This window comes from Daphnia pulicaria, chromosome 7, assembly GCF_021234035.1.
Source record: "Daphnia pulicaria isolate SC F1-1A chromosome 7, SC_F0-13Bv2, whole genome shotgun sequence".
In the NCBI taxonomy this organism is placed as follows: domain Eukaryota; kingdom Metazoa; phylum Arthropoda; class Branchiopoda; order Diplostraca; family Daphniidae; genus Daphnia; species Daphnia pulicaria.
Genome location: NC_060919.1, coordinates 16,520,842 through 16,546,061, shown reverse-complemented (window position 1 = coordinate 16,546,061; position 25,220 = coordinate 16,520,842). Strand labels below are relative to the sequence as shown.

General features: G+C 42.2%; 6 protein-coding genes and 1 long non-coding RNA gene across 11 annotated transcripts; 2 read left to right on the top strand and 5 right to left on the bottom strand.

Annotated features, from left to right (window-relative positions):
* Nucleotides 1-119: 119 nt before the first annotated feature.
* LOC124349093 (pro-resilin-like) lies at nt 120-2,889 on the bottom strand. 2 transcript variants are annotated; one of them, XM_046799600.1, is made up of 4 exons: nt 2,756-2,889; nt 2,062-2,221; nt 828-957; nt 120-759 (listed from the first exon to the last, which is right to left on the bottom strand). In XM_046799600.1, exons 3-4 carry the CDS (start codon nt 950-952, stop codon nt 309-311), a joined length of 576 nt encoding a protein of 191 aa, XP_046655556.1. In that variant the 5' UTR covers nt 953-957; nt 2,062-2,221; nt 2,756-2,889; the 3' UTR covers nt 120-308. The 2 variants fall into 2 exon arrangements, with proteins under 2 accessions (XP_046655556.1, XP_046655557.1); XM_046799601.1 differs by lacking the exons at nt 2,062-2,221; nt 2,756-2,889 and adding an exon at nt 1,009-1,391 and having other exon boundaries at nt 828-925.
* A 1,632-nt stretch (nt 2,890-4,521) lies between these two features.
* Nucleotides 4,522-10,103, bottom strand: LOC124348922 (adhesive plaque matrix protein-like). Its single transcript, XM_046799324.1, has 5 exons — nt 9,984-10,103; nt 9,127-9,218; nt 6,701-7,680; nt 6,016-6,639; nt 4,522-5,948 (listed from the first exon to the last, which is right to left on the bottom strand). Exons 3-5 carry the CDS (start codon nt 6,704-6,706, stop codon nt 4,725-4,727), a joined length of 1,854 nt encoding a protein of 617 aa, XP_046655280.1. The 5' UTR covers nt 6,707-7,680; nt 9,127-9,218; nt 9,984-10,103; the 3' UTR covers nt 4,522-4,724.
* Nucleotides 10,104-10,327: 224 nt separating this feature from the next.
* Nucleotides 10,328-12,606, bottom strand: LOC124349001 (titin-like). Its single transcript, XM_046799460.1, has 3 exons — nt 12,100-12,606; nt 11,658-12,011; nt 10,328-11,590 (listed from the first exon to the last, which is right to left on the bottom strand). Exons 1-3 carry the CDS (start codon nt 12,103-12,105, stop codon nt 10,643-10,645), a joined length of 1,308 nt encoding a protein of 435 aa, XP_046655416.1. The 5' UTR covers nt 12,106-12,606; the 3' UTR covers nt 10,328-10,642.
* A 381-nt stretch (nt 12,607-12,987) lies between these two features.
* LOC124349214 lies at nt 12,988-20,549 on the bottom strand. Its single transcript, XR_006920236.1, has 3 exons — nt 20,285-20,549; nt 19,854-20,070; nt 12,988-13,104 (listed from the first exon to the last, which is right to left on the bottom strand). It is a non-coding gene; the product is annotated as an uncharacterized LOC124349214 (long non-coding RNA).
* LOC124349126 lies at nt 16,299-17,219 on the top strand. The gene is made up of 3 exons (XM_046799642.1): nt 16,299-16,415; nt 16,485-16,652; nt 16,751-17,219. Exons 1-3 carry the CDS (start codon nt 16,410-16,412, stop codon nt 16,931-16,933), a joined length of 357 nt encoding a protein of 118 aa, XP_046655598.1. The 5' UTR covers nt 16,299-16,409; the 3' UTR covers nt 16,934-17,219.
* Nucleotides 17,678-23,326, top strand: LOC124348901 (cationic amino acid transporter 4-like). 4 transcript variants are annotated; one of them, XM_046799294.1, is made up of 8 exons: nt 17,678-17,909; nt 19,254-19,489; nt 21,056-21,304; nt 21,376-21,590; nt 21,659-22,378; nt 22,438-22,666; nt 22,749-22,910; nt 22,975-23,326. In XM_046799294.1, exons 2-8 carry the CDS (start codon nt 19,348-19,350, stop codon nt 23,136-23,138), a joined length of 1,881 nt encoding a protein of 626 aa, XP_046655250.1. In that variant the 5' UTR covers nt 17,678-17,909; nt 19,254-19,347; the 3' UTR covers nt 23,139-23,326. The 4 variants fall into 4 exon arrangements, with proteins under 4 accessions (XP_046655250.1, XP_046655248.1, XP_046655252.1 ...); XM_046799292.1 differs by lacking the exon at nt 17,678-17,909 and adding an exon at nt 18,515-18,587; XM_046799296.1 differs by lacking the exon at nt 17,678-17,909 and adding an exon at nt 18,680-18,917.
* Nucleotides 23,235-25,199, bottom strand: LOC124349002 (26S proteasome regulatory subunit 7). The gene is made up of 8 exons (XM_046799461.1): nt 25,043-25,199; nt 24,935-24,972; nt 24,694-24,867; nt 24,322-24,630; nt 24,088-24,252; nt 23,827-24,018; nt 23,569-23,764; nt 23,235-23,504 (listed from the first exon to the last, which is right to left on the bottom strand). The coding sequence occupies exons 1-8, from the start codon at nt 25,113-25,115 to the stop codon at nt 23,347-23,349; spliced, it is 1,305 nt and encodes a 434-aa protein (XP_046655417.1). The 5' UTR covers nt 25,116-25,199; the 3' UTR covers nt 23,235-23,346.
* Between the last annotated feature and the right edge of the window lie 21 nt (nt 25,200-25,220).

Genomic DNA, 25,220 nt, shown 5'->3' with positions numbered 1-25,220 from the left:
TGTTGTAAACCGCGCTTTTACCGTTTACTCATCATTTTGAAATTGCGCTATCTCTTCATACAATGGATTAGAAAGGCTCAAAACCTAATCAAAGAAAAAACAAAGAGAATAACAGAATTGGATCCGCATGTTTTATTTAAGCCACACGTCATTAATATAAGAAAGAACAATATATCCTTAGCTACAAAATTTTAGAGCGGCAGTCAAATAAATAATTATATTATCTAGCATTTTTGTTTTGCATAAATATGAGCGAAGTCGCAATTATGTAAGGTTAATTTGAAATTGGGCAGGGCACTATGCTATATCTATGCTGGGCACTGGCAAACGCAACCGGATTTAAAGGCAGTTTGCTGGAACATCGATCCCTGGCCAGCCATCACTCCAGCACCGCTCTGATAATTGTTGTTGTAGCTTCCAGCACCAGCACCGTAACTCTTTCCCATTGATGAAGCTCCGCCGTATTGGTATCCACCATTGTTGACTGAGTATCCACTATTGCCAGAAGTAGTTGGTGGATTGAAGAACGACGAGGTCTTGACGGAAGCACCACCCGATGAATAACCGCCAGCAGCCTTGCCATAAGCTGGACTGGATGATCCATCGGCATATTGGACGTCGGCAACGTAACCATTTTGATCGGCAGAGTAGCTAACAACTTGAAGGCGATCGTCAGGTAGAAGAACACGGTATTCACCGTTCACTTTGCCAGATTTGCTGGCCTCTTCGTGCCCGAAATCCTGGCCGGAGTAAGTGTCCCTGGTATCGATTTAAAAAAAAAAAAAAAGGTAAACTTTAATTCTTGTCAAATGGAAACGTAAACTCACAAAATTTGGTAGGCGTAAGAGTAACTCGGGGTGTTGGAATAAGTATCCGAGTACGAAAGTGATGAGCCGATGAGTGCCATCAAAACAGTAGCACCGATCTGGTGCGGAGGAGGCCAAATGAACATTGAAACTTGAATAGTGAAAAAAATAGCAATTAGGTATAAACCTAATTAAATCTTACCAAAGTAAGCATCGAGAAAGACATGACGATACGTATAAAGTAAATTGAGATTTCAGAGAGAGAAGCTGAGACTGGAAACTGAGAGAACTGACTGTGCTTGTTAAGAACCACTGCATTGTCCTTTTATACATTAGTCGCACTGTTGTCGTTTCTGCTGTGGTTACTCATTACTGCAAGTTAGGCGACGCTGGGAAATGATACTATCCAAAAGGAGGGGTCTTGTTGACTCTTGAAGGTCTCTTGGCTCACCCCGTAAAACCGGATCATGCGTGAGTAGCTCGGCGCTTACGTCTCGCAGAGTTTCGGATTCTCGGTGACATCGCGTGAAACGGAAAATAACAAGTAGCAGCTATACATTGCATAGCCTTCGACAACCGGCCCGCCTGTTTGTCGCTTGACCACAACGGTAACAAAAACAAAAAATTATAGAAAAGGATATTGGAAGTTATACTTTCCCTTAATTGTGTCGCCTAATTCGAAACCAATTAAACGCGCAATTATTGCTATTTTTTTTTTCTCTCACCATCCAAAATAATAGTGTGATCTTTATGTGTGACCGAATAACCAGTCTTACGTGACCGGTCAACAAGCCAATTTCAATCCGGCAGGCGTTTCTTTAAATTGCGCAATTGAAATCGTGAAATTTAAATTGTCTGGAAATTTTTTTTGGTTGTTGGTTTGGATCTCTCAATTTTCGGTTTGAGGTCGAAAACGTAATTTTCCAAATGAATTAATTTGCACAATCAACGTATTATTTGCAATCTGAAAAATCCCTTGTTCCAGTAGAAATTATAAGGGAGAAATATCGTAAGCGTATTAGGGAAACTCTGGAGATTCTACGAGGTCGTTGGAGAAGGGATTCATCACGATTGGACCGTGAACTACTAACCCAAGCGTCTTTAATAAAGTAGTTACGAAGCAGCAACTTATAATCATATTTGTTGTAGATATACATTTCCGCGCTAATGATTGACAAAGAAGACTATAAGACTCGGATGATGCTTAGACAAGATTCTGATTTAACTCAGATAAATCCATTTAGTGCATAGTTACCTCGACTGTAAAAGGATTTGATTCGTCGTTTCGTGAATTATCCTCCCGTGGAATATTGTGAGATACTAGTATAGTTGACGCTTGATTGCCTTCCACACGCTGTGTGTTGTCTATGATATAACTGGGATCAACCCTTTTTCCAAACGCGGAATAACATTGCCTTGAAAATAAAAGAGAAGCACATGTATAAATTCGACGACATAGAGAAAGAGACATGTAAGCTGTGAGAATCAGAGATATTTTATGTGTTCTACCCGACATACCAACGAGGTTATGATCAATCTGTGCTATCTACACCAATAAAAGATACCATTCAAATACTCAAATAGCCATTTTACGATTGAGAATGTATCTTCACCTTCAGATAGGGTCGCATCGTCAAACTTTTTTAGAAATAAAGTCAACAAAATTATTTGCGATTTTTGTGGAATTGAAGGGCACCGTTCGAAAGTCTACAGTCACAGATTTCACGAAAGAGTTATGTCATTGAGCAAAAAGATTATCATTACACATCATTACACGGGACCATCCCAAAAAGGCGACCTGTTCTGAATAGAGACTCATCTGCTTACGATTGTGTGTAATGACATCACATCATAGATAACCGCATGCATGGCATTGAAGAAAAAATCTACACAGCATCTGTCATTACGAAATCGTTGTAGTTAAGTAAATAATAAACGAGAATACGTACGTCCTTGGTAATTGAATACAGGTGCTGTACAAATTGCACTCGAACTGTAAAAACTTAAAAAAAAACTTAATTTCAATTTGGTTTTTTAAGTAAACACCACTTCACAATAAAACTTTTACGTAGATTCGTCTGCTAAATAGAAAATGCTTACGCGTCAAGCAAAAATAAAATTAATAGTTTGTCCACCTGCCGCAGTGGTGCCGTCGGTGCGTGTTGGCGTAACATGCGCACAGACTTTTGCCTTTTCTCCCCTTTTGCACCGTGGGAATTTTAAAAAATGCTTTTGATTATTTATTCATCGGCACTTAACAGAGCTTGGGTGAATGAAAAAATTCCGATGTGTACACCATCATCAATAACCAATGACAATGTGGGAACAAAAAACCATTAGAATTCAAACATGTTTCGCTTGTATCTAAATTTATTTCTGCCCAAAACCTCGTGAAATAATCGAACCGAGGACAACAGGTAGTGATGCCCTTACCGTTTGGCAAGATAATTTAATTCTGTTAGCACGCAGTTGGCGCCCTCATTTCGTAACCATTTCGAAAAACGACTGCGCAAATGGTTGCTGGATGACGGTACTAGTTATTATTCCGATTTCAGCGCGTATATTATTTCCTAGCTAGGACTTTCACCCGTCATTTCTAGACCAACACACATAGTAACATGCAGGACGTTTACAAGAATTGGGAAGTAATAGAAATCGCAGTAAATCTATTGATACGAACCGCCCATGCCTCCAGTTTGTTATACAGTCAGCGTTCAATTAGGCGTACACGTATAACATGACGATTGACTTTTTCGTTATCGCTATGTAGGTGTGACCACGCATTTCGGTTTCTAGTATATCATTCCTCCGCGGCAAAAGGAATACATGGAAAAAGTCGTGTTGAGAGAAAATAAGTAATAGTTGCTGTATGTATATTTACAAGTAAGTGTTGCGATGATTGATGAGTAAAAACGGGAAATGGCGCACCTGTAATAGATACACACAGACTTTCCCTTTCAGACGGATAGGATATGTATCGAACTCTATGTACAGCACCGTACAAACGTCTGAGAAAAATAGAAATGAATGTGTTGTTCTCCTCTAGACAATTCTTTTATATTTTTCAACCACGGCGGGAAGTCTCTGTATTTCAAAATTGAGAAAAACACGAAATGCGCTATTAGACATCGTGACCCGTTATTCTTCTACCGTTTGGAAATTACTGCGTGAGTTTGACCTAAGCCTGGAAAAGTTGGGAAAGAAAACGTATGGATGTATAACAATCAACTCGAGTTGTTCAACTCCACCGAATGTGCGCAAGAGAGAAGGGTCTCACGAAATGTACGAAATTTAACGAGCGGTGAATTTTGTTTCGTTTTATTTTTTTTCACTTTCCCTCCCGCACTGAAACTTCATGCGCATCAACAAGGAGAAAAGCTCGGATACAAGAAGAGATCGCGTCTTCATCCCGCCGACAATCGCGAAATTGGGCGGCACATATAACAACGGTCGTCCATCATATCTTGCGGTTTCCTTTCCATGCGCCATGCTGAGCTTTTGTTTTCCCCTCCAGACGATTAAAGCCCTAGTTCTTTTTTGTTTCTCTTTATTCATTCGCTTTCGCTCTGCTGATTGCACAGTGGTGTTCAATTGTTGTTGACGAGTCGAGTTTCTCGCACACTTTGCTGACTAGAAAGTGAAAGGTGGCGATTAAGAATAATGGCGCCGTTTTGTTTCGATCAACAAGAGAAATAACCAAAATAAATGCGGCAGATTAAAAGAAAAGATAGACATTTTTATTGATTCAATATCGAGGCACATGAATACAAATGAGGAAGCACTTTCTTATTACATAATAACTAAAAGGCGATGAAATGCTCATTCATCGTCGCACGATAGTTGATTGTTTAAAATCTATTAACGTAAATCATCTGTTTTTTTGGGAGTGTTAATAAATGGCTAAGAAGCTTCGTGTTATTACGCTGGTACGTACTGCTGAGGTCTCGGAGCTCCTTCGACTTGCTCCTGACGGTGGTAGACGGGCCTGTAGACTGGGAAGGAAGGTTCAGGGTAGGAACGACGCTCTTCGGCCGGATAAGGGTAAGGTGGTCTTCCTTCGTAGGCTGGCTGCGGGTAAGGAGGACGAGGATAAGCTGGTTCGGGATAAGGAGATGGCCTGTATGAAGGGGGGCCTGGCCTGGCATGAGGGTAGGAAGGAGGTTCGGGGTAGGATGATTCCGGATAGCTGGGCTCGGTGTAGCTGGGCTCCGGATAGCTTGGCTTTGGAGTAGTAGTTGTTGTTGTGGGGGTTGGTGTAGTTGTGGTTGGGGCAGGAGTAGTGGTTTTGTATTCCACCGTTGTGGTTTCAGGTACGGGCTCCGGAGTAGTAGGCTCTGGTGTAGTAGGTTCTGGCTTGGGTTCGGGTTTGTAAACTGGGGGCTGCTGTTTAGGGTATGGAGGCCTTACATAGACGGGCTCGGCTTGGTAAGAAGGTTCAGGGTAATTGACTGGTTCTCTGTATACTGGCTTGGGTGGGGCTACTGGCTCAGCATAAGCAGGTTTGCTAGGGGGAGACGGTCTAGGATATGCGGGCTGTTTGGGCGATGGCTTGACGGGTCTAGGATAAGCAGGCTCTTCTGCGGTATATTCGGGTTCCTTTTCATAGCTCGGTCTAGGTCTGTATTCTGGCTGCTCTTTGGGGTAGGCAGGCTCAGCTTTATAGGTAGGCTCGGCTCTGTAGACAGGCTCTGGCTGGTAGGAAGGCTCTGGCTTATAGACAGGCTCTGGCTGATAGGAAGGCTCTGGCTTGTAAGCAGGTTCAGCTTTATAGGAAGGCTCTGGCCTGTAGGAAGGCTCTGGTTTATAGGCAGGTTTATAGGCAGGCTCCGGTTTGTAAGCAGGCTCCGGTTTGTAAGCAGGCTCAGCTTTATAGGCGGGTGCAGGTTTGTAGGCAGGCGAAGATTTGTAAGGTGATTGGGTTGGCTCGATGTATTCTGGGTAAACAGCTTCTCCCTCGTAGGTGACATCCGCTGTGAATCCGGTGTTAGGATCAGCCCTGTACTTAACAATTTGTTTGCGACCATCAGGAAGGACTACGTGGTAAGATCCGGTCACCACCTTGCCATCGCTCTCCTCATGACGACCGTAATCATCGTACTCATCCTTGATGGCGTAACCAAAGTTGTACGGCTCCCTGGGCACCTGTTCAAACACAATAAACCAGATAAATATTTTCCCAACAAGTCGTAATAAAAGAAGATAAATGTACCTCCTTTTGCTCCTCTTCGTAAGGTGATGGTTTGTATGTGGCAGGTTCAGCGGTGGCCTTGTATGGGGCAGCTTCAGCGGGCTTGTATGGGGCAGGAGCAGCGGGCTTGTATGCAGGTTGTTTCTTGGCAGCCGGACGAGGATATTGGGGCTCTGATTGCTCTTCTTGGTAGACAGGCTGACGAGGTCGGTAGACGGGCTTGGGCTGAGGCTGATAAGGGCTCTCCTTGTATTCTGGCTCCTGTGGCTTAGGTGGAGCATAAGCGGGAGGAGCTGGTTTGTACTCGGGTTCCTGGGGTTTAGATGGAACATAAGCGGGAGGAGCTGGCTTGTAATCTTCTGGCTCCTGGTAAGGAGTAGCTGGTCTGGGGTAAACAGCTTCAGCTGGAGCTGGTTTAGGATAATCCACCTTGGGCTCTTGGTATTGTTTAGGAACATAACGAGCCGATTGGACACGGCGGCGGACGATGGGTGTCTCCTCGGAGATGATCGTTTGGACTCGGCGACGATAGACGGGAGGTGCCACTTCGGAGACTGTTGATGGGACACGTCGTCTAACGACGGGAGAAGCCACTTCAGCGGCCAATACGGCGGTGGCCATCAAGGCGAGGCAAATCAAGAAAATCTAAATAGAAACGGTGCTCAAGAAGATTCAATCAAATTAATCGGCACGAGTAAAAACTTACCTTCATGATGTTTCTGAGCTTGTATGAGATAAAGCAAAGCTACAGCTTTACTTCCAAAGGAGGTAGAAGTCAACTGTACTGAATTGCTCAAACAGGGTCCAACTTATATAGGCGGTCTGGGCCGCTTCTATATCCTCCTCATCGTTCATAAAAATATAATACCGCCTCCTTTTTTCCATGCGGCAATAATAAGCGTACGTACAGCATACAACAGACAGTATAACTAAAAAGGGTCCCTGCTACTACCTAGGCAACCCACGCGCATCCAGCACACGTATACCATGTACCTTTGCTCTCTCTCTCTCTTGGGCTTGATGATGTTGCCAGTCTTTTGTCTTTCTCCTTCTTCTTTATTTTCCCACCTTACTCAACTCCCCCACGAAAAAACACAGTTATAAGAACGATAGCCTATATATTCCAAAAGAGCGCAATTGTCCACGGCTTGTTGGCCTTTCCCTTTCTCTTCTTGCAACGCGAGCGTGTGATGATGTGTTCCTCCTCCCCGCCCAGCCGACTTGCGGCCCGATATTGTTGCTCAGACAGACGTATATAATGCAGGGCCACCGCCGACTTGGATGGCAGGTGCGTGTTTGCCGTACGCATGTGCTCACGATGATAGAAAAAAAGGAAGCAAATGGAATAGGGCGAGAAAGTTTCCCAAATCATCCCTCTAACCATCACGACCGAGTCACGCCCTAATAAAACTCTTTTGGTTGGGTATCCTTTAATCGTATCAACCACGCTGGATCCCCCCCCCCCTCCGTAGAAATGTACAGGTAGGTGGGTGTACAGGTGCTGATGCAACCAATTGAAAAGCCGCAATTAAAAGTTCTCTTGTCGACCTCTCCCTTGACTGGTGAATAAAAGTACAGCACGACTCCAGGCTCAGTAAGACCGCGAAATTTGAAAATCGTGAGATTCGTGACCGAACGCGGGAATGGTCCCATTTCGCTTGTTGGTCAGCAGCAGCAGCAATTGAACTAGATATAATAATAGAAAAATTATATTTGTGAGAATCAACAAAACAACAATCACAATAAAAGTTGAAAAGAGAAGAAAAAGTTGCGCAACTTTCGCCGAGAGTACTGCAGGTTGATTGGCGCAATATTTACTAACACAGGTGTAATTAAGTTAAGATTTTGGCTGTCGAGACGATAGCGGTCGGCTACACGTATACACACGTCAACACTCTTGTTAGATGACGGATAGTCATCGCTTGTTTTACCTTCTCCGTTTATGGAGAGTCAGTGACCTGGGAAAAAATAATTTTTCCGCTTCTGGACCAGCGAGTACGAATCCAATGGTGGAGTTGCGTGAGTTGCATAACTGCACGCCAAAAGAAAAATTTTTGAAGCGATTCGCCATCCAAGGCCGATGAAACACAATAAAAGTGAATTAAGACTTTTTGGCATTTTGTTTTCCCCCGAGCAGTGACAATTTGGAATTATTCTGCAGTGTGCATGGGACTCAATTGGGGACACTGTAGCTGATAATCTGCCATTCTCCTTTATTCCTAATTTTTCTTTGAAGGGATTTAACCTTTTTCTGATTGCACAACAAGTCGTGATATTCCGCAGGAGAAATGGAAAGTGAAACGCTGGCTCCTCGTACGGTATATTTTATGTTTCATAAGGAAAAAGAGCAAAAAACTAACTGACAGAGCTACTGCTGTTACCAAAAAGCGGCCTGACTAATATGTATTTTGAATGATTCTTCAAGCCAGGGCGTGGTGGTGATTTCCCCCCCAACCCCACAGTTTCGCTTGACCCAAATATCACTCACCAGGTGTGTGTGTAGTAAATTTCTTTACGTCGATCACATCCATAATGGTAAGAATAGAGAAAGAACCGGTTGCGTGAGTTGCTCTGCTTTTCTGGAAAATTTGAAAACAACAAACAAACAACTTTACTAGCGCCGAAAGTCAACGAACGACTTTGGGTGTGCGAACCCAACCCCAATCAGACGGACAAAAAAGTGTTTCCCGTTCCTGGTGCTGGCAAATTATTCATTAGAAAGTTACTAAGACACTTGTTGTATAGCCTTAAAAATATTTGTTGAAATTTCTCAGCCGCCCGTGTGCTTCTTACGTGCCTTTTGCCTGGTGCCCTTTTAGGGCGAATTTAATATCCGCCTCTATACCTACTGCCGTCTAGTTATTACCGTTCAATTACTACTATTCTCTTTGTCTATATGTACACAGACCTCCCATTACGCGTGTTCTCTTTCCTAGATCACTCTGCAAATAAATTAGTTGAAATTACAACTCGGGCGGGATTGTAACAAAATTTTACGAACGCACAAAACCTTATAAGAGATAGTTGCTCTAGTAAAATCAATTGCATTCCACATCAAAGGGGCAAAAAATAAAAATAGAAATCTGAAAAAATAAAAAAATGATGAAATTCAAAGTTCTCAGGAATCCTTACCTTGGAAAAGTGATAGTCAATTGTTTTGGTGGCTTCCCTCAAAAGTTGACGTTGCGCTATCCCTGGTCTCACTCTCTCCGTACCTCATTTTGCTATTCATAGAGACAAACAAAAGAGCATATAGTCGAGTGCAGCAATCAGAGAAGCACATCAGGTGGAAAACAAAATGGGCAACCGCATGCAGCACAGCCGGCACGAACCACGTGAAAAACAAATCAAAAGAGCGGCTACGAATCTTTTAAGTACAAAGAAGAATTTTTTCGCTCGGTGCGGAACAGAAAATCACGAGCATAGCTGATTACGTCAACCTTGGCGGTTGATGTATAATAACGCGTGTCGGGACTTTTCCCTTTCGTATTGTCATTATGTGCAACCAAGGTGGGGAGACTGCCACAGGTTTTTGCTTTATTATTCGACTATTCTGATGTTGTGATGGCCGACTAACCGCGTTCTTTTTTTCTTTCTTTCTTTCTCTTTTCCCCCAAATTGTTTAACGCTCTCGCTCTCTCCGTTTGGGAAAAACTTGGGCCACGACACATCAGTAGCGATGGGAATTGAGTTTTTAAAATACTAAATGAATTCTACATACAGCTCGTGTTCTCATATGGCAAGATTGAGTTGCTTCACCAACGAGAAACACCAAGTGACTTGTTCACATGGATGATGTTGGACAAGAAAATTCTGAGATACCTGAAATGATGCCTTCATCATTTTCTTCTAATTCCAAGTTTTCTTTTAATTCAAACATGCTGGCCTCTGACAAGAAAGAAAGCTATGTCTGTGTCTGCACTGCCTTTACTAGCTTTTAACACTACAAAATGATTCACTCAAATTTAGAAAACTAAGAAAAAACATACCTGCCAAAATAGTAGAATGTCAGTTGTGAAATGCACAAACTATTTATCTTTGATTTCTAGTATTTGCTCTCTAAAAACTTTTGAATGTTTCATCATTTCATGTGCCGTTCGCTAAATTATAGTCTGCAATCTGGGATTACGGATGGTCCGATTTGGCATTTGCCAGATTGCGAAAATGACTAATGAGTCGAAAATTTTAAAAAAGTTTTCAACAAAATTTTTTTTTTTTTTTATATTGGAGTTGTATTTTGAATTTGTATTAAAAACCAAATATTCAATCAAAATGATTGGGTTGAAAAAACTGAATAAAATAAAACTGAATAAAATGAAACCGAATAACAAGATATTGGCCAAACTAGATTTGCATTTTGCAACGCTACACATAAGCAGAGCAGCACAATCCGAATTATGTGTTGTTTCACAAATGATTTGTCAAGCTCTACTTGATAACAGTAAAAAAGGGGACAATAAAACAATTGAACGAAATAACAATTTCTCGATGCCAAACAGACCAGTGCGTCAACGCACAGAGAAGGGGGGAGAAAATTGGGCGAGTGTAACGAATGGCTAATATAGTAATAAAAAGCTTAAAATCTGTATATGCATAAGTTATTCGGGTTTTAAAAAAAAAAGATCCAAAGTTTAGTAGCGCAGTAGGTTTACCACCATCTTTCCGCCTCTCGACGTGTGCTGGGATTGACAATCCGGCGGGTGACAACTCGCGGATTAGCGACACGGCGTCGGTTACGGAAGGCAGCTGGGATAGGTAAGGGTCCGTCCAATTCAAAGACGTCGTTGAAGTCAACATCGATAGGAGAGAACTCCTCGGGAGCTGCTGGTCTGGCCTCAACAGCCGGATTGGGAAATTCAACGATCCTGGCACGGGGTGGAGCGTTGAATTTTTCAGGATTTGGGAGTTTTTCGGAGATGATACTGAGCAAGGATTCATCAGGAGCCGATGGAGATTCAGTGGTAGCAACCAGTCGTTCCGGAGTAGCAACCAAACGTTCCGGAGTGGGGAGGGATTCAGCCGGAAGGAAAGATTCGACGGATCGAGCTTTGGACGGAGCCGGAGGACCGGTTTTATATTGAGCGGAATATTTGACAGGAAGTTCAATGGCCCTGGCTGGAGGTGGTGAAGGGTTAGGACGAGTGTAAACCGCTTTTACTTCTCGGTTTACTTTATTGACCTCCTCCACTTTTTTGCTGTTTGTTTTAACGACTTCTTGTTTGTTGGTTTTGAGCGATTCCTTCGGCTCGGTTTTGATTGTCTGTCGGTTAATTTTGACACCTTGGCTGGTCCTCAGAGCGGGATTGATGGACGCAATTGGTGTTCTCTTCTCTTTGACCACCGGGGTGAAATCCGGGAACCTGGCCTCACCTTCGTAACTGACTTTCATGACGTTGCCAGTATCCGGAGACGATCTGTAATTGACAAGTTGAGTGCGGCCATCGGGTAAACTTACTCGGTAGGATCCGGTCACCACATCGCCGTCGCGTTTCTCTTGTTGCTCAAAGTCATTGAACGAGTCTTGATCCTTGATGACGTAACCATAGGAATAGGAACGGGCGCTCTTGGCTCCTGCAATCGACCTGGTTACTGGGCTCTGTGAGACCACAAAATGGATAAGAATTATTTTGTGATCAAATTTCGATGAGTGTTTATATACTTACAGTCGATCTCTTGGGCTCTTCTCGTTTGATCTCTACTCGTTTAACCTCTTCTTTCTGCTCAACTTTCACCACGGATGGCCGGGCCTGACGTTTGATCACTGGTTTGGCGACCTCCTCTCTGACTTCTTCTTCTTCTTCTTCTTTGACCTCCTGGAATTTCCTGGATGGAGTAATGACAACCGGAGGAGAAGCCGGAGATTCTCTTTTAATGGTCGAGTACGGCCTGGCGATGGGAATCTTGTATTCCGGATGGTAAATCCTGATGGAAGGATAAGTGTTAGGACGCTGCTGGGATCGCTGGGTGTCGCCTGCGACGGATGCGATGGCCAGGAGGACGACAACAAATACCGAGATCTATGCACCAAAATGGAGGAAAATGTAATTGTAAATCCATTGCAATCTTTTATTTTGAAGGATGATTTAACCAATAAATGGAAACTACCTTCATTCTGGATGTGTTGGGTTAAGAAAGTCTGAAACTATTGTGACGATTGAACCGTGTCCACTGCGTCGCCTTATATATGCCTGGGTGATGAGCCAATCCGGAATTGGGCGTTCCTACGAGCACTTTATCCAAGTTATAACACGTGCTACAGGATAGAGCCTCTTGGTGAACTGGAATCGGGAGAGAAGGTAGGAAGAAAAAAAAAACGACATGGATGTTTAACAACTATATAAGAAAAAACAAAAACAGGTTTTAATTATTTTCTCGTGTTTTTTTGGTCGATTCCGTCTAGTCGTCGTTGTTTCTTATCGCATTAAAGATTGGCCGGTGAAATGAGGAAGAATGACACTCTCCTCTCGGTCAGTAGCGTCCAATAAGAGTAGCGCATCACAGGTTGACTCCCTTTCACCTCGTGATGGAGTCTCTTCCGCGCTGCTCCTCTTCCACAGATAATCGAGAAGCGGTTTGGTATAGATAGTCGTTGGTTGGGATTCCGCGTTGCCCGTTTTTTTGTTTCTTTCCACGGAGAAAGTGGAGAGAGAGAAAATGAACGTGGAGATCAGAAAAAAAACAAATAATCTAAGGAGAAAATGAACTAAATCCGTCGCTGCTGTAGACGACAGGTTTTTTGGGTTCTTTCTTTTTTTAAGAAAAAGAAGTTATTTACCATATTATATCTATGTCATCTTCGACTGGACGCGATAGGCCGGTTTGAAAGCTGCTGACTTTGATCTGAAATAAAAAACCCGAGATTTTTTTTATTAAATTCAAAAGTGATCAACGACTTGTCACTTCTGGTATTTCTTATCCGTGTGCGTTCGAAATCAAACGATTTTCACTTATAAAGACGGGACTGGATTGGCACGATCAATAACTAGCCTTGCATCTCAATAAATCATAACAACCAGGAATTTCCTTGGACATGTGTCTTGGCTTGTCATCGCGGTGTCCCACATCCATTATTTCAATGGGCAATGAGGGTTGACTGATGGATAACAAATTCTACAGAGATGTATGGGAAAAAAATAAAACAGTTCCATTCAAACTGTCAAATGATTGTGTAATAAAGTAGTCCCTATACGGTCCCGTATGGTCCCTTTTTGTATGTATCTTGCTGGGAGATTATACAAAACACGTTAAAGCTGATTTGTCCTTTTTTTTCTCAGTCGACTTTATGGTCTTTACGCCCGCACGATTCATGACTATTCAATGACCGCCGTCTCGGAAAGTGAAAACAAATTTATGCCAATAACGAATTCCGAATCGAGTGAACGACGCTGAATTCAATATGAATAATGTATATATAAATCTGTGTGCAGTATAAAATCCCTTATTTGGTTGCATTATTCCTATATATCTTTTATGGGAAAGTTGATATTCATCATAATTCCGTATAATAGTAACTGACTTTAGATTTTGTTATAGATGAGTGAGATTGAATTCATTATACAAAAAGGGGGTCTACATCTCATTTAATATCTATACAACTTGTGTGTCCGGCGAATGGCAGTTTTAGGGCAACGTCCTCGGGTGCGTCTTCCGCGACTTTCTATTGCAACATCAAAGATTTGGCTTTCTTTTTCTGTCGCTATTATGCTAGATTTTATTCTTATTAGTTATGTTATGTCTCATCTTGTGCGGACGTTGATGAATGTCCAACATCAGAAACAACTTCGATTGCGCGTTTCTTTCAAATATGTACAGCAGTATAAGATGTCATAATGTGATAAGAGTCGTTGGACATTCGACCGACTGAACGTTCACCCTCTATATGTGATGTCCTCATTTCCTCGTGCTCCAGTGACATAAAGGTGAAATAAAAACTGATCCGACGACGACAAAACGGTTTCTGGTTTTTCTTTTTCATTAAACTATTTTAGAAACGTCGAGATTTTTCATAATTCCTAGTAACTGCAAATGAATCGAATAATAACGACGTGAGTGAAAACCCCGAATAGTTTGGGGCGCGATAGTCGAATGACCCAATAAGCTTCAAATGGTGAAATCGGAGAGGTCATTTGGATGAGTCAGCTAGCTCGGGTTATAATGATGCCACTAGTGTATCATTTAAGGGAATGTTATCTCCCGGGTTTATATAGTGGCAAAACCTGAATTGACTCTAGAACAGCAAAAAAAACATCTTCTCTTTCTATATAGAGTGAAAGCGCTCCTCTTCCATGTACCTCATTTCACGCTTTAAAATTCACCGTGTAAAGGCGGTTCGTTTTGACGGTAGATGTTATTCATTGCGGTTTGTTGTTTACTGCCAGACGCGGAGAATTATTAGGCATTCCATATCAAGGTCAAGATCATTCCGTCCTCTTTTTACGTTACAGACGTATCATTGTCATTTTTATGTAACAATAGGCACGAGTTTTCACTTTCCAAAAAGGCCCAGCAGCCACAGCCCCTCCAAGCTTTTGAGTTTTTCCAGAGAAATCGAAAGGCCTTTGAAACATTATCCATTGTGTATAGACCTACTATAAAATCGTGACTGTTTTTTTTCCTTTCAATTGTACTATGATCTTTTAATTGAAATGCTGAGCTCCTCCCAAAGTCCCCCCCCCCCCCATCCATCTTCCAAGGTCGACTCTAATAATTTCTGTCTCGTTAGAAGCATCCGTCATTCACCTGCTGCTCTCTGACTGGGGCAACTCAATTTCAGCGTGACAGGATTGACCCAATTCTTTGCGGTGACCATCCCTCACATTTTAGTTGATCATTACGGCGGAATTTCTGTCGTCGAGTTCGTTGATTTGTAAAAAAGAAGAAACCGGTCGCCGATTTGAGGTTTCCTTATGAGCTGCACAATCAATAATAATAATCTCCGAATAAAAGAAAACTTTTGGAAAATAAGAGAGTGTACATATATCTATGGTGTACGTAGAGAGCGCTAGAGAGAATATAACAAGAAGAAGAAGGAAGGTGTGCAGTAATGTGCACGCAGATGCCACCTATTGCCGGAACCCACCAAACCGCTTATTAATAACTGATTTGCAGCTTGCGGCCGTCACGATCCGGTGAAAGAATGGAATTTCACGACTCTCTGCTCGCGATATCTTATTATTATTTCTACCAGCATACGTCGTTTCTTCAAATGAGACGAGACTAAATAATCTAAGGTATTTATTCTACAAAGTTCGAAGTTTGTCGTCAAAAAGCCATCAGGACCCGTTTTGTTCAAATAGGAGGAGAAAGAGAGTCGCCTCTCTCTACAATAACAAGTCAAAGAAAAAAACGGATTGGTGTTAGTGGTTTTAAGTGCATTTGACTCGCTGGCAACTGGTGAAACTGCTCTCAAGGAAAGAGAAAGAGAGAGAGCGTTGGTCGGAGAAAGCGCAGAGCCTTTCTTTTGTTTGCCTTTTGCTAGCGAGGGTTTTATTTTTTACCAAACAAAAAGAAAAAAAAAAGTCACATGCCATCTGCAGTGTACAACATCTCTCTGAAAATTTCATCAACTGGAAAATGGAACTCAAATGATATCGAGGGGACACCGCGTTTCTTCCTCAAAACTTTCATTTTAATGTTTTCAAACCTTATTTTTTTTTTAAATAATCCCATGATTCAATATTATTAAAAATAAGCCGATTTGATGACTCGAGTCTTTTTTTTTTTAATGCTCAGCACAACCTCAATCCACATTTAACCTGTCGGATGTAGAAGATGCGGTTGCAGTCAGACAGGTGTACGATGACACAGGTGAAAACGGCTCATGGGCACTCATCCCTCTTGGCTTGTTTCTTATTTTCTTATCACTTTTTCTCTCTTTCCCCCCCCCCCCCCCCCCACCACATCACTGGGGGCTTTTGTTATTGTGGGAAAAGCATTTTCACTTTTTACGGGATTGAACACTGTGTGTGTTGTGTGTGTGTGTATATTGTGAGTCGACTTTTGTGGCGTGTGTTTATGTTGCGGGCGTTATTCTTAGTCTTCTTCTACGTCGTAGTATATAGTAGAAAAGAGCCGAGCGGAGAAAGTCAGCCGAGATAGTATAGCCGAGTGGTCCTGCATGAGCGTCCAGCAATTAATGAGTCGCGTCGTAAACCGGTCGAGGTGAAAGTGAACAATGGAATATCTACATCCCTCCCTAATACTGCTGGCCGCTGCCCCTTTGCGTGTATGTTTCTTTCGCCCCGCTGCTGCCGATGTATAGTACGCTAGGTGTACCAGCAGCTGCTGTCAAAAGTGTGTGGCTGGGCACAGCAGCGGCTCTATATAAGAGCTAGTCCTCCCTGCAGAGCTCATTCATCGCTTATTTGCCGACAACCAACCCTCCCGAAAGGAAGTTTTTATCCCGATTCCACACAATGAAGGTAAACTCAATTCTTTTTTAAAAAGAAAAGAAAAGAAAAGTGACACAAGAATTTCATTATTTTGTGAAGGTGATGATCATTTGCACTGTCGGATGTTTGATGATGTTGACCGTGGCTTCGATGCCGGTGGCTCAAAAATCATCGCTCGATCACCTGATCATCCCTTACGAGGATTCTCCAGTCGACTATGGCGTCTTCGTTTCGGATCAAGGATCCCAATTCAAGGACGAACCGACAGTAAGTCAATCAAATGGTTATTTCCTGGTTAATATTTTATTTGACGATAACGTGATTGTCGTACAAACTACTCATTATACTATCTACTCCCGTGAAAGGTCATCACCACCTACAACGTCGGCACGTTCAGGCAAGGTGATTTCCTCACGGTGCCACTTGGAGCTTCGTACACGGTCGGCGGACCCGATCACCAGAATCGTTTGAAAAAAGGCATCGTCACCGGAACAAAGCGCTTCTCTCTGACAAATACCGCCGGATATCGACCCGGAATTGTCTTGTAATCTCTCTCTTGATGAAAACAAAAAGCTAAAGGAACCCTTACGAACCTATCGGATTTCTAAACCCTATGAATGTTTTTTCTTTCTTGTATAGAGCTCATGTGTGTGTGTGCCCGAGTGTGTGTGTGTATTTTCATTGTCTCAATCACGAATTCCCTCCTGTCAATGTCTTTTTTTCCCCGCTCAGGTAAGCGATAAGGAGACATTGATTATTTCCATTGTAAAACTGCACGAGCTCATTTGAACCTGCGATGTTGTCACAAATAAAAAGCAACTGAATTTCTTTTAATTATACGCGTAGATTCAATTGTCTTCGTTCTCCGGATGAAAATTAGACATACCTGTATAATTAAAAGTAAACTTGAATCGCACGCAGCGGTTAGCTCTAACAATTATCCAAATTACATTATAATTGAATAACGTATTTAGACATTTGTTGCATCGAGAACATTTTCTGTGTTGCTGTTGTTGTCTGCGGTGTGCAGATATCCGGTCAGATAATCCCGGGAGGTTCGTCTGAATGCCAAACACATCCTGTGTGAGTGGGTGTGTTTATTTCTTCATTCCACCGCACATACACACAGACACAGGCAACGCCGAAAATTCGTGATTAAATGAGATGGCACAGATGGCACTAAATTTCTAAAGAAACCAAGGCTGTGCTATATCCCAGTACATTATCAAGACACTTGCTCACGCGCCAGTCCCCCGACGATCAATAAATATAATGCGCGGTTGTTGTGTATAGCCCCCTGTGCACGGTCGCGCAACCAAACGCGCAGGTTTTTCCATCGCCCAGGCCGGCCAAATGAACGCAGTTTCAGTCAAACCAGCAGTCACTCTCGAAACAGCTGTTCCGCATGGTCTGTGCGTCTATTGTACACACAGCACACACTCTGCTCTGTTTTGTGTCCACTTTCTGTGGATCGATTTCTACACATCCAGCGTGAAACAGTGGCCAGCAGAAAGCTCCCACAAGGTAAGCTATAGACGAGAACAAACCTGGGTTTTGTTTTCTGTTTTACAACTAGGTTGAACAGCAACAGGAGATCTCTGACGTTTCGTTTCAAAAAGTTATTGCATCATTTACCTTGGATAAGTTTTAAAAAAACCTGCAGGACTTTTGTTAATGGAACTTGACAGGACAAGGACAGAAACCTTAGAGCAGTCCCCGAGTTGGTATTTTAGTGACATTTTCTTTGTGACTTTTCTCCTTTCTCGGTCGTCAGCCTTCTGTGACGATGAGCAAGTCGAACGAGCAATTATATACGTCCGTCGTGCTGATGCGAGCATCAAAAGGCATGAGAAACGTCATGGTCGTCTATGTGAAAGCTACTGACGAGTGTTAACGTCCTGTATACAGTGGGCTGCACATGGAGAGTTACGTGTCGGGAACGAAATCGAATCAACATCATCTGTTGAATCTTTCATGACTTTCTATACGTACACCCCTTTCACCAATCTCTAGCCTCGACTACCGATCAGATCTCAACGTTCTGAATGTTAACACAATCGAGAATCCCATGACCACCGACACTCGTCCGTTTTCACTTTAGTTTGACGGAGTATAGAACAGTTTCTAAATGTAGCTATGTGGAGTCGACATATGACTGGAGTGAGTCGCCATGTTTAAGGATAAACAGTACAAGGTTTTCAAGTTAATAGTGTTCTAATTATTATTTTTAACATCACCTTCTTCTATCAGAAATAGTTCAACGCAGATAAGAATTATAGATGAAATGTCCTAATATTTGTTCTGATATCGATCGGAGATTGAATGTTTATGCGTTCGGAAAACTGATTGACTTTCCCTTTGTCTCTGTATCGAAGAAGACACCGATCAACGTTTATAGACATTTTTTTCAGCTATTCACCTGAGTGAAGATAATCAAAACCTCGGGGAGAACTTTTGTGCAGTCGACCTTCAAAGGATTGCATCAAGGGCGATCACCCCAGCTTGTTTATAGACACAACAGAGTTCGTCGTGGTATATTGCCTAGTATAAAAGACAAAGAAGTTCATCAGTCAACTAGCTAACACAGCGTGACTAAGTTGTCTTATATTGTTCCACTCGATCGCAAAAGTTCTTCTTAGCGTCGGTTGACTGGCTTAACACACAGCTCTGTACCTATATCTCTGTAGCTGTATATCTACTGGCTTTTATCATGGCCAATTTGACGTGCGTGCTCTTGTCTTTTCAGTCCAAACGAAATTGTTGGTCTTTATGACCCCCCTGATTTTATTTTATTACCTGTACATACGGTTATTACGGTACTAACAGGATTGACCTTTTATTTTGTTTGTTTTGTCTTTTTTTCAAAAGAGAGGATCAGCCGCCGTTGGAGGCGAACAACATATCAGCTGTCAGCGCTTCGGAACTCAATAATCCCATCGACGACACTACCAAAACGGAAGAAATGGGCGGACTGCGCAACCGATTAATGTGCCGATTTGTCAGTTCGACATGTTTCCAGATGAACCGACGCAAGACCCTAGGCGAAGATCTCATGGAAACTCCTTTACGACGATGTCTCTCCACTCTCGACATCACAATGCTCGGTAATTATACATTCTCGTCGTATTCAAAGGATGTACATATTTTGTGTTAAACGAGGACGAGGTGCCGGTGTAGGTCACTTATGGTCAAAAAATTGTCTTGTTGCACTTTGCTTCAAGTGTTTAAAGTTCAAATATTTTAGAATGTGATGGTTTACCCACACGCAAACTTTTGAGGTAAAAAAACAAGCCTGATCTACAGTCGTTCGACAAATGGGATTTTAAGTGAACCCTTACTGAGAAAAAATAAAAACGAAGAGAGTTGCAGTCAACCCCATAGCTAGAATAAATATACTCCGTGATCAGCCCACGCGCGTAACGATTTATAATCAACGCCACCAGAAATTGTCAGACAGATTTGTCCTACCTTTATGCCTGGAAAATACAGCCAGGCATCTACAGTTGCTCCATCCATCTGCTGAAGAGTTGAATTACAGCACCAGACGGAATAGGGTAAGGGGTGTTCTCGTGAATACACCCACATTCACATGGGCATACACGAGGACATTTAAAGAAAGGGGATAGAGAGATCCGTAATTCGATTGATATCGGTAGTTTTTCCAGTGCAATGGGATGCTTTGTATCTAAACATAAATAGAAAATGTGGGTTACGAAAAAAATATTGACAGAAACAACAAGTCAGGAAAAGTTGAAAATGAGACACTGGGGGAAACTCTAATTGTTAATAAATGGGAGAATTAAAGGTTTACATTTAGTACACTGCATTGATGAAGGTAATGCAGCAAAAACATATCTAGTAGGTCACAGGTCAATAAAAGTAAAGGACAAAATCATTACCCAAGCGATGATCCTGAGATTGTTGCTGATGACAGGTTATCACTTGCACAAGAAAACTTGTATATTGTGTAGTTATGATGGCTGGCTCTGGCCTCAAATCTGCAAAAAAGAGAAGGGTTACCTATAGCACAAACAAACTGCCATACATTGACAGGGCAATTGCATGATGAATGCTAGTCAGGAACTAACATTTCAGTTTAACTCTTCTACAGCTTCCAAAATCATTCTATTTGTAATATTAGTTTTATTTACCGGCTAAACAGCATGGAATTGGAGTATGACGGTTATCAAAAACAAATAAATCTATGACAATGTAAATCTTGAACTCTCTGGAACTTTTTCGAAATTTTAAACTAAATGAAAGCAGACAACACTTCACACTTGTCCAATTTTCTTCTAATCAGCATATTGCTTACTCGATGCAATTCGAATTTCCATTTGTACACCTCTGAAGGTTAAAACAATTAAAATGTTATTGTTTTATCAAATTCGAATGAACACAATCATAAATCATTGGTTCTTTTTTCCTCACCCATCCCCTTTTTAATTATTAGCCGCCATCATGGATTTTTATCGCGCGGGTTTTTTTAAAAACAGAACTCGAGTTTAAGGGCGGGAGAGAAAATGGGTTGGTTTATTCGTGCTCTTCCTTTCGCAAAAACCCCAAAAGGTTTACAAAACCTAATTTGCATATTTTTACAAAAAAGAAAAAAGGACGAGATTGTAATAAATCATTTTCAATGTCATAATAATTAATCCGAATTCAATTAGGAATTGGGCATATGGTGGGTGCCGGTATTTACGTCTTGACCGGAACCGTAGCTCACAGCATGGCAGGTCCTGCCATCGTTTTGAGTTTCCTGATCGCTGGATTAGCATCCGTTCTGGCGGCATTATGTTACGCCGAGTTTGGAAGTCGAGTACCAAAGGCCGGATCCGCTTACGTCTACACTTACGTAACTATAGGAGAATTCTGGGCTTTCGTCATCGGCTGGAATATTCTTCTCGAACACATGATAGGTAATATTACAAGGAACTTTGTGCAAACTTTGTGTCTGTGTCCTCTGTAACACCTGCAATTATTTACTCAGGTGCGGCGTCAGTAGCCAGGGCTTGGAGCGGTTACGTTGATGCTTTGACTGGCGGAGTTATAGCAAACGCTACAGCCGGAACTTTTGGTGAAATGCACAGTGGAATGCTGGCCAAGACTCCCGATTTCTTGGCCTTTGCCGTTTGCTTGGCCTATTGTGGTCTTTCCACATTGGGCGTTAAAGGCTCATCCTACTTTAACAGTTTCTTCACCATGGTCTGTTAGTCCTCCTCATTTATAAGTAACTTAAAAGCTATTATTAAATGTCTAACTATAATTAAAAGGTGAACATCGGCGTGATTGTCTTTGTGAGTGCATTCGGTTTCTACTGGGCCGATTACCGCAACTGGACCGACTACGGAGGATTCACGCCGTTTGGCTTCTCCGGAATCTTGAGCGGAGCGGCCACTTGTTTCTACGCTTACGTCGGCTTCGACAGTATCGCCACATCGGGAGAAGAGGCCCGTGATCCGAGTTTCTCCATCCCGGTGGCAACTTTCGTTTCGATGAGCGTCGTTTCCTTAGGTTACATTTGCGTTTCGGCCGCTCTCACCCTAATGGTGCCCTATACCCTCATCAACCCGACGGCGGCGTTGCCGGACGCTTTCGCCTCTCACGGCATCACCTGGGCGCGGATCGTCATCAGCGTCGGGGCGTTGGCCGGAATGACGACCACACTATTTGGCTCGCTCTTTTCTCTTCCACGGGGAGTGTACGCAATGGCACAAGACGGTCTTCTCTTTAAAGTCTTTGCTAGAGTCAACGAGAAGACCCAGGTCCCGTTGATAACCATCGGCGTCTGTGGACTCTTTAGCGCTTTCGTAGCTCTCTTTTTCGATATTGAAAAACTAGTCGAATTCATGTCCATTGGCACTTTGATGGCCTACACCATCGTCTCGGCAGCTGTCATTATACTTCGCTATCGTCCCCTCGTCGTTAGATCCGACGTGCTTCCCTTAACAGAATCCCCCGTGTCACCTGGAAGCGCCAAGGACTTTGTTAACGTATGGAAATTGAATGAATTATTAGGTCAAATGGGAATCACCTTTTATTTGTGTTGCAGATGCTGAATGAAGCTGGGCGATTGAAACCGAAATTCTATTGGATCGAACGGCTCGTGGGCAGGTATGAACCGGGTGTTCTTCCAGCTTATTGCGTCTTTATTTTCACCGTCACCTGTGGCTGTATTTTCTCCATTCTCCAATGGGGAGGAAAGGCCGTCTACCATCCTAATGGTCCGGAATGGTGGCTCATCGTGTTACTAACTTTCCTCGTTGCAGTTTCTCTCATTAGTGAGTTCATCCAAGTTGTATACTAGTAAAAAAAGAGTTAATTGTCAATAATATTAATTAATTTTTGTGTCCAATTATTTAGCTATAGCTCTTATTGCTGTTCACAATCAATCGACCGAAGGATTGAGATTCAAAGTCCCTTGGGTTCCCACCATTCCAGCACTTTCTATCGTTGCTAATGTCGCACTTATGGTTAATTTGAATCCAATGACGTGGGTTCGATTTGGCATCTGGATGTCTATAGGTTTAAAAACAAAATTATTTTCTAAATTGTATCAGACAACTAATATTAATCAATCGATATACAGGTTTCGTTATTTACTTTGCATACGGAATGAGACACAGCAAAGAAAACGCTACAGTAACCTCTTACTCTGGTTTACTGAAATCGAATTCCCGCACAGGAGAGTGGGGTTCTACTCTGACGGCCAAAGATCTACCCGATACACCGACGTCTCAGACAGAAAATTAAAAAAACAGACAATTATTTTTCAAAAGCTACTGTTTCTGTGTCACGTTTAAATTTTAGATGTATTTAAAAAAAGAAAAAGAAGTTTAATTTTAACTATTCAGAGCCACCGTTTTCAAATGTATTACAGGCCATATTTAAAAAATAAAGAAGAGAGAATGGCCGAAATACACATTTATCTGCAACAGCAATCCGTTCAAATCGAGCAAATTTAATTGTAAGTCATGTAGCGAGGTGTTGCGCTGAATTTAGCGTAAGACTTGATGACTTTGTTGACAGCTTCGAGGAAATCTTTTTCAGTTGCCACCTTTCGACGGGCACGAATGGCAAACATGCCGGCTTCTGTACATACCGAACGAATTTCGGCACCTTTTTAAGGGAGGAAATTCATTAGATATGGTCTAGTGTACAGATAGAAAAAAATCGTCATTACCAGTGCTGTTGGGACAGAGACGGGCCAACAATTCGAAACGAATGTCTCTTTCGACGCTCATGGAACGAGCGTGAATCTTGAAGATGTGCGATCTGCCTTCCAAATCGGGCAGACCGAATTCAACTTTACGATCTAATCGACCGGGACGCATCAAAGCTGGGTCAAGAGTGTCGGGTCGATTGGTGGCCATCAAGACCTGTAGGCAATGCGAAGCGGTTTTAATACTAGATAAATAGATGGCAAATTTTTTTATTTTACCTTGATATTTCCACGAGGGTCGAAACCGTCAAGCTGGTTAATCAACTCCAACATAGTTCTCTGAACTTCGTTGTCTCCACCGGCACCATCATCGAAACGTGCTCCACCAATAGCATCGATTTCATCAAAGAAAATGAGACAAGCTTTCTTTGTCCTGGCCATTTCAAACAACTCTCTCACCATTCGAGCTCCCTGTGAGAAAATACAAATAGGAATTAGAAAATTCATCTTTTCAAAATAAAGCCAATTATTATCAATTACCTCTCCGACGTACTTCTGAACAAGTTCAGAACCGATAACTCGAATGAAACAAGCATCTGTTCGATTGGCTACTGCTCGAGCGCAAAGAGTTTTGCCAGTACCAGGTGGGCCAAAAAGAAGAACTCCCTTGGGTGGCTCAATGCCAAGATTCACAAATCTCTCCGGCTATAAACGAAATAAGGCAAAATTGTTATTGCTTGAATGAGAATGCGACTTGGATGTTTACTAAATTACATGAAGTAAAGGTGTTTCCACGACTTCGCGAAGTTTTTCAATTTGTTCTTTGCAGCCACCAACATCACTGTAAGTTACGTCTGGCTTTTCTTCTACTTGCATCATCGTTACAGTTGGGTCGATTTTGGGTGGGAGAGGAATGTGGATCTGGTATTTGTTCCGATCTACACCAACACGCATGCCTTCTTCAATGTCAGTAGGTGCCACTGAATCAGCCAGATCTACAACAAACTTGGCAAATTGTTTGACATTGATGATGTATTTAGGATCATCAGAGTCTGCATTGATGATCTTTGTACAACGGGCAACCTACAAAGGAAATATTAAGTTAGTGCTCTTGATGGCCAAATCACAACAAATTCTTAAACTTACTTGCAGGGGTTGTTCATTTGCCAAGTTCTGCTTGTCAGCAGCAAGGTCCCATAATGCTGGGGGTGCTAATCCTGTGTCTGATTCTTTGATGCCAGCCAGTTCATTTACACGTTTAATAATGGACTGAATGTCTTCCTCCACATTTTTTATCGCCTTGGTATATTGTCCTTGACCCTGTAGATTAAGTTGTAGACCATGTAACAATCACTAGTGAAACGAATTATAAATAACTGTAACTTACATAGGTTTTGAGAATTTCGATGTCTCTTTCGTCGAGAGCTGTGAACCAAAGAGACAATTAAGAGTAAGTCTTGAATCGGGAAAAAACACTATGAGACAAAACTCTTACCTTTGATATCTTTTTCTTCTTTGACTTCCTCATTTTTAGTTTTACGCATATCTTCTCCTAAATGGTCGGGCATTTTCACGTTAATATTGGTGTTGATTCGAGGAATAAGAACGTCTCTTGTCGGAAAAGGGTGACAAGCCGAAATTTTGGATGAGCATGAGCATAAGAAGTAGGAAGC

Coding starts and splice junctions, on each gene's coding strand:
- LOC124348901 (XM_046799292.1), top strand. CDS start 18,556: ATGTTTAAGGATAAACAGTACAAGGTTTTCAA. Junction 21,305..21,375: donor TCTTCTCGAACACATGATAG/GTAATATTACAA, acceptor TTATTTACTCAG/GTGCGGCGTCAGTAGCCAGG. Junction 22,911..22,974: donor TGGCATCTGGATGTCTATAG/GTTTAAAAACAA, acceptor ATCGATATACAG/GTTTCGTTATTTACTTTGCA.
- LOC124349093 (XM_046799600.1), bottom strand. CDS start 952: ATGTTCATTTGGCCTCCTCCGCACCAGATCGGTGCTACTGTTTTGATG. Junction 760..827: donor TCTTACGCCTACCAAATTTT/GTGAGTTTACGT, acceptor AATCGATACCAG/GGACACTTACTCCGGCCAGG.
- LOC124349002 (XM_046799461.1), bottom strand. CDS start 25,115: ATGCCCGACCATTTAGGAGAAGATATGCGTAAAACTAAAAATGAGGAA. Junction 24,253..24,321: donor TGGAAACACCTTTACTTCAT/GTAATTTAGTAA, acceptor TTTCGTTTATAG/CCGGAGAGATTTGTGAATCT. Junction 23,505..23,568: donor TCTCTGTCCCAACAGCACTG/GTAATGACGATT, acceptor TCCCTTAAAAAG/GTGCCGAAATTCGTTCGGTA.
- LOC124349001 (XM_046799460.1), bottom strand. Junction 11,591..11,657: donor AAGAGCCCAAGAGATCGACT/GTAAGTATATAA, acceptor GTGGTCTCACAG/AGCCCAGTAACCAGGTCGAT.
- LOC124349126 (XM_046799642.1), top strand. Junction 16,653..16,750: donor AATTCAAGGACGAACCGACA/GTAAGTCAATCA, acceptor CTCCCGTGAAAG/GTCATCACCACCTACAACGT.
- LOC124348922 (XM_046799324.1), bottom strand. Junction 5,949..6,015: donor ACGAAGAGGAGCAAAAGGAG/GTACATTTATCT, acceptor GTGTTTGAACAG/GTGCCCAGGGAGCCGTACAA.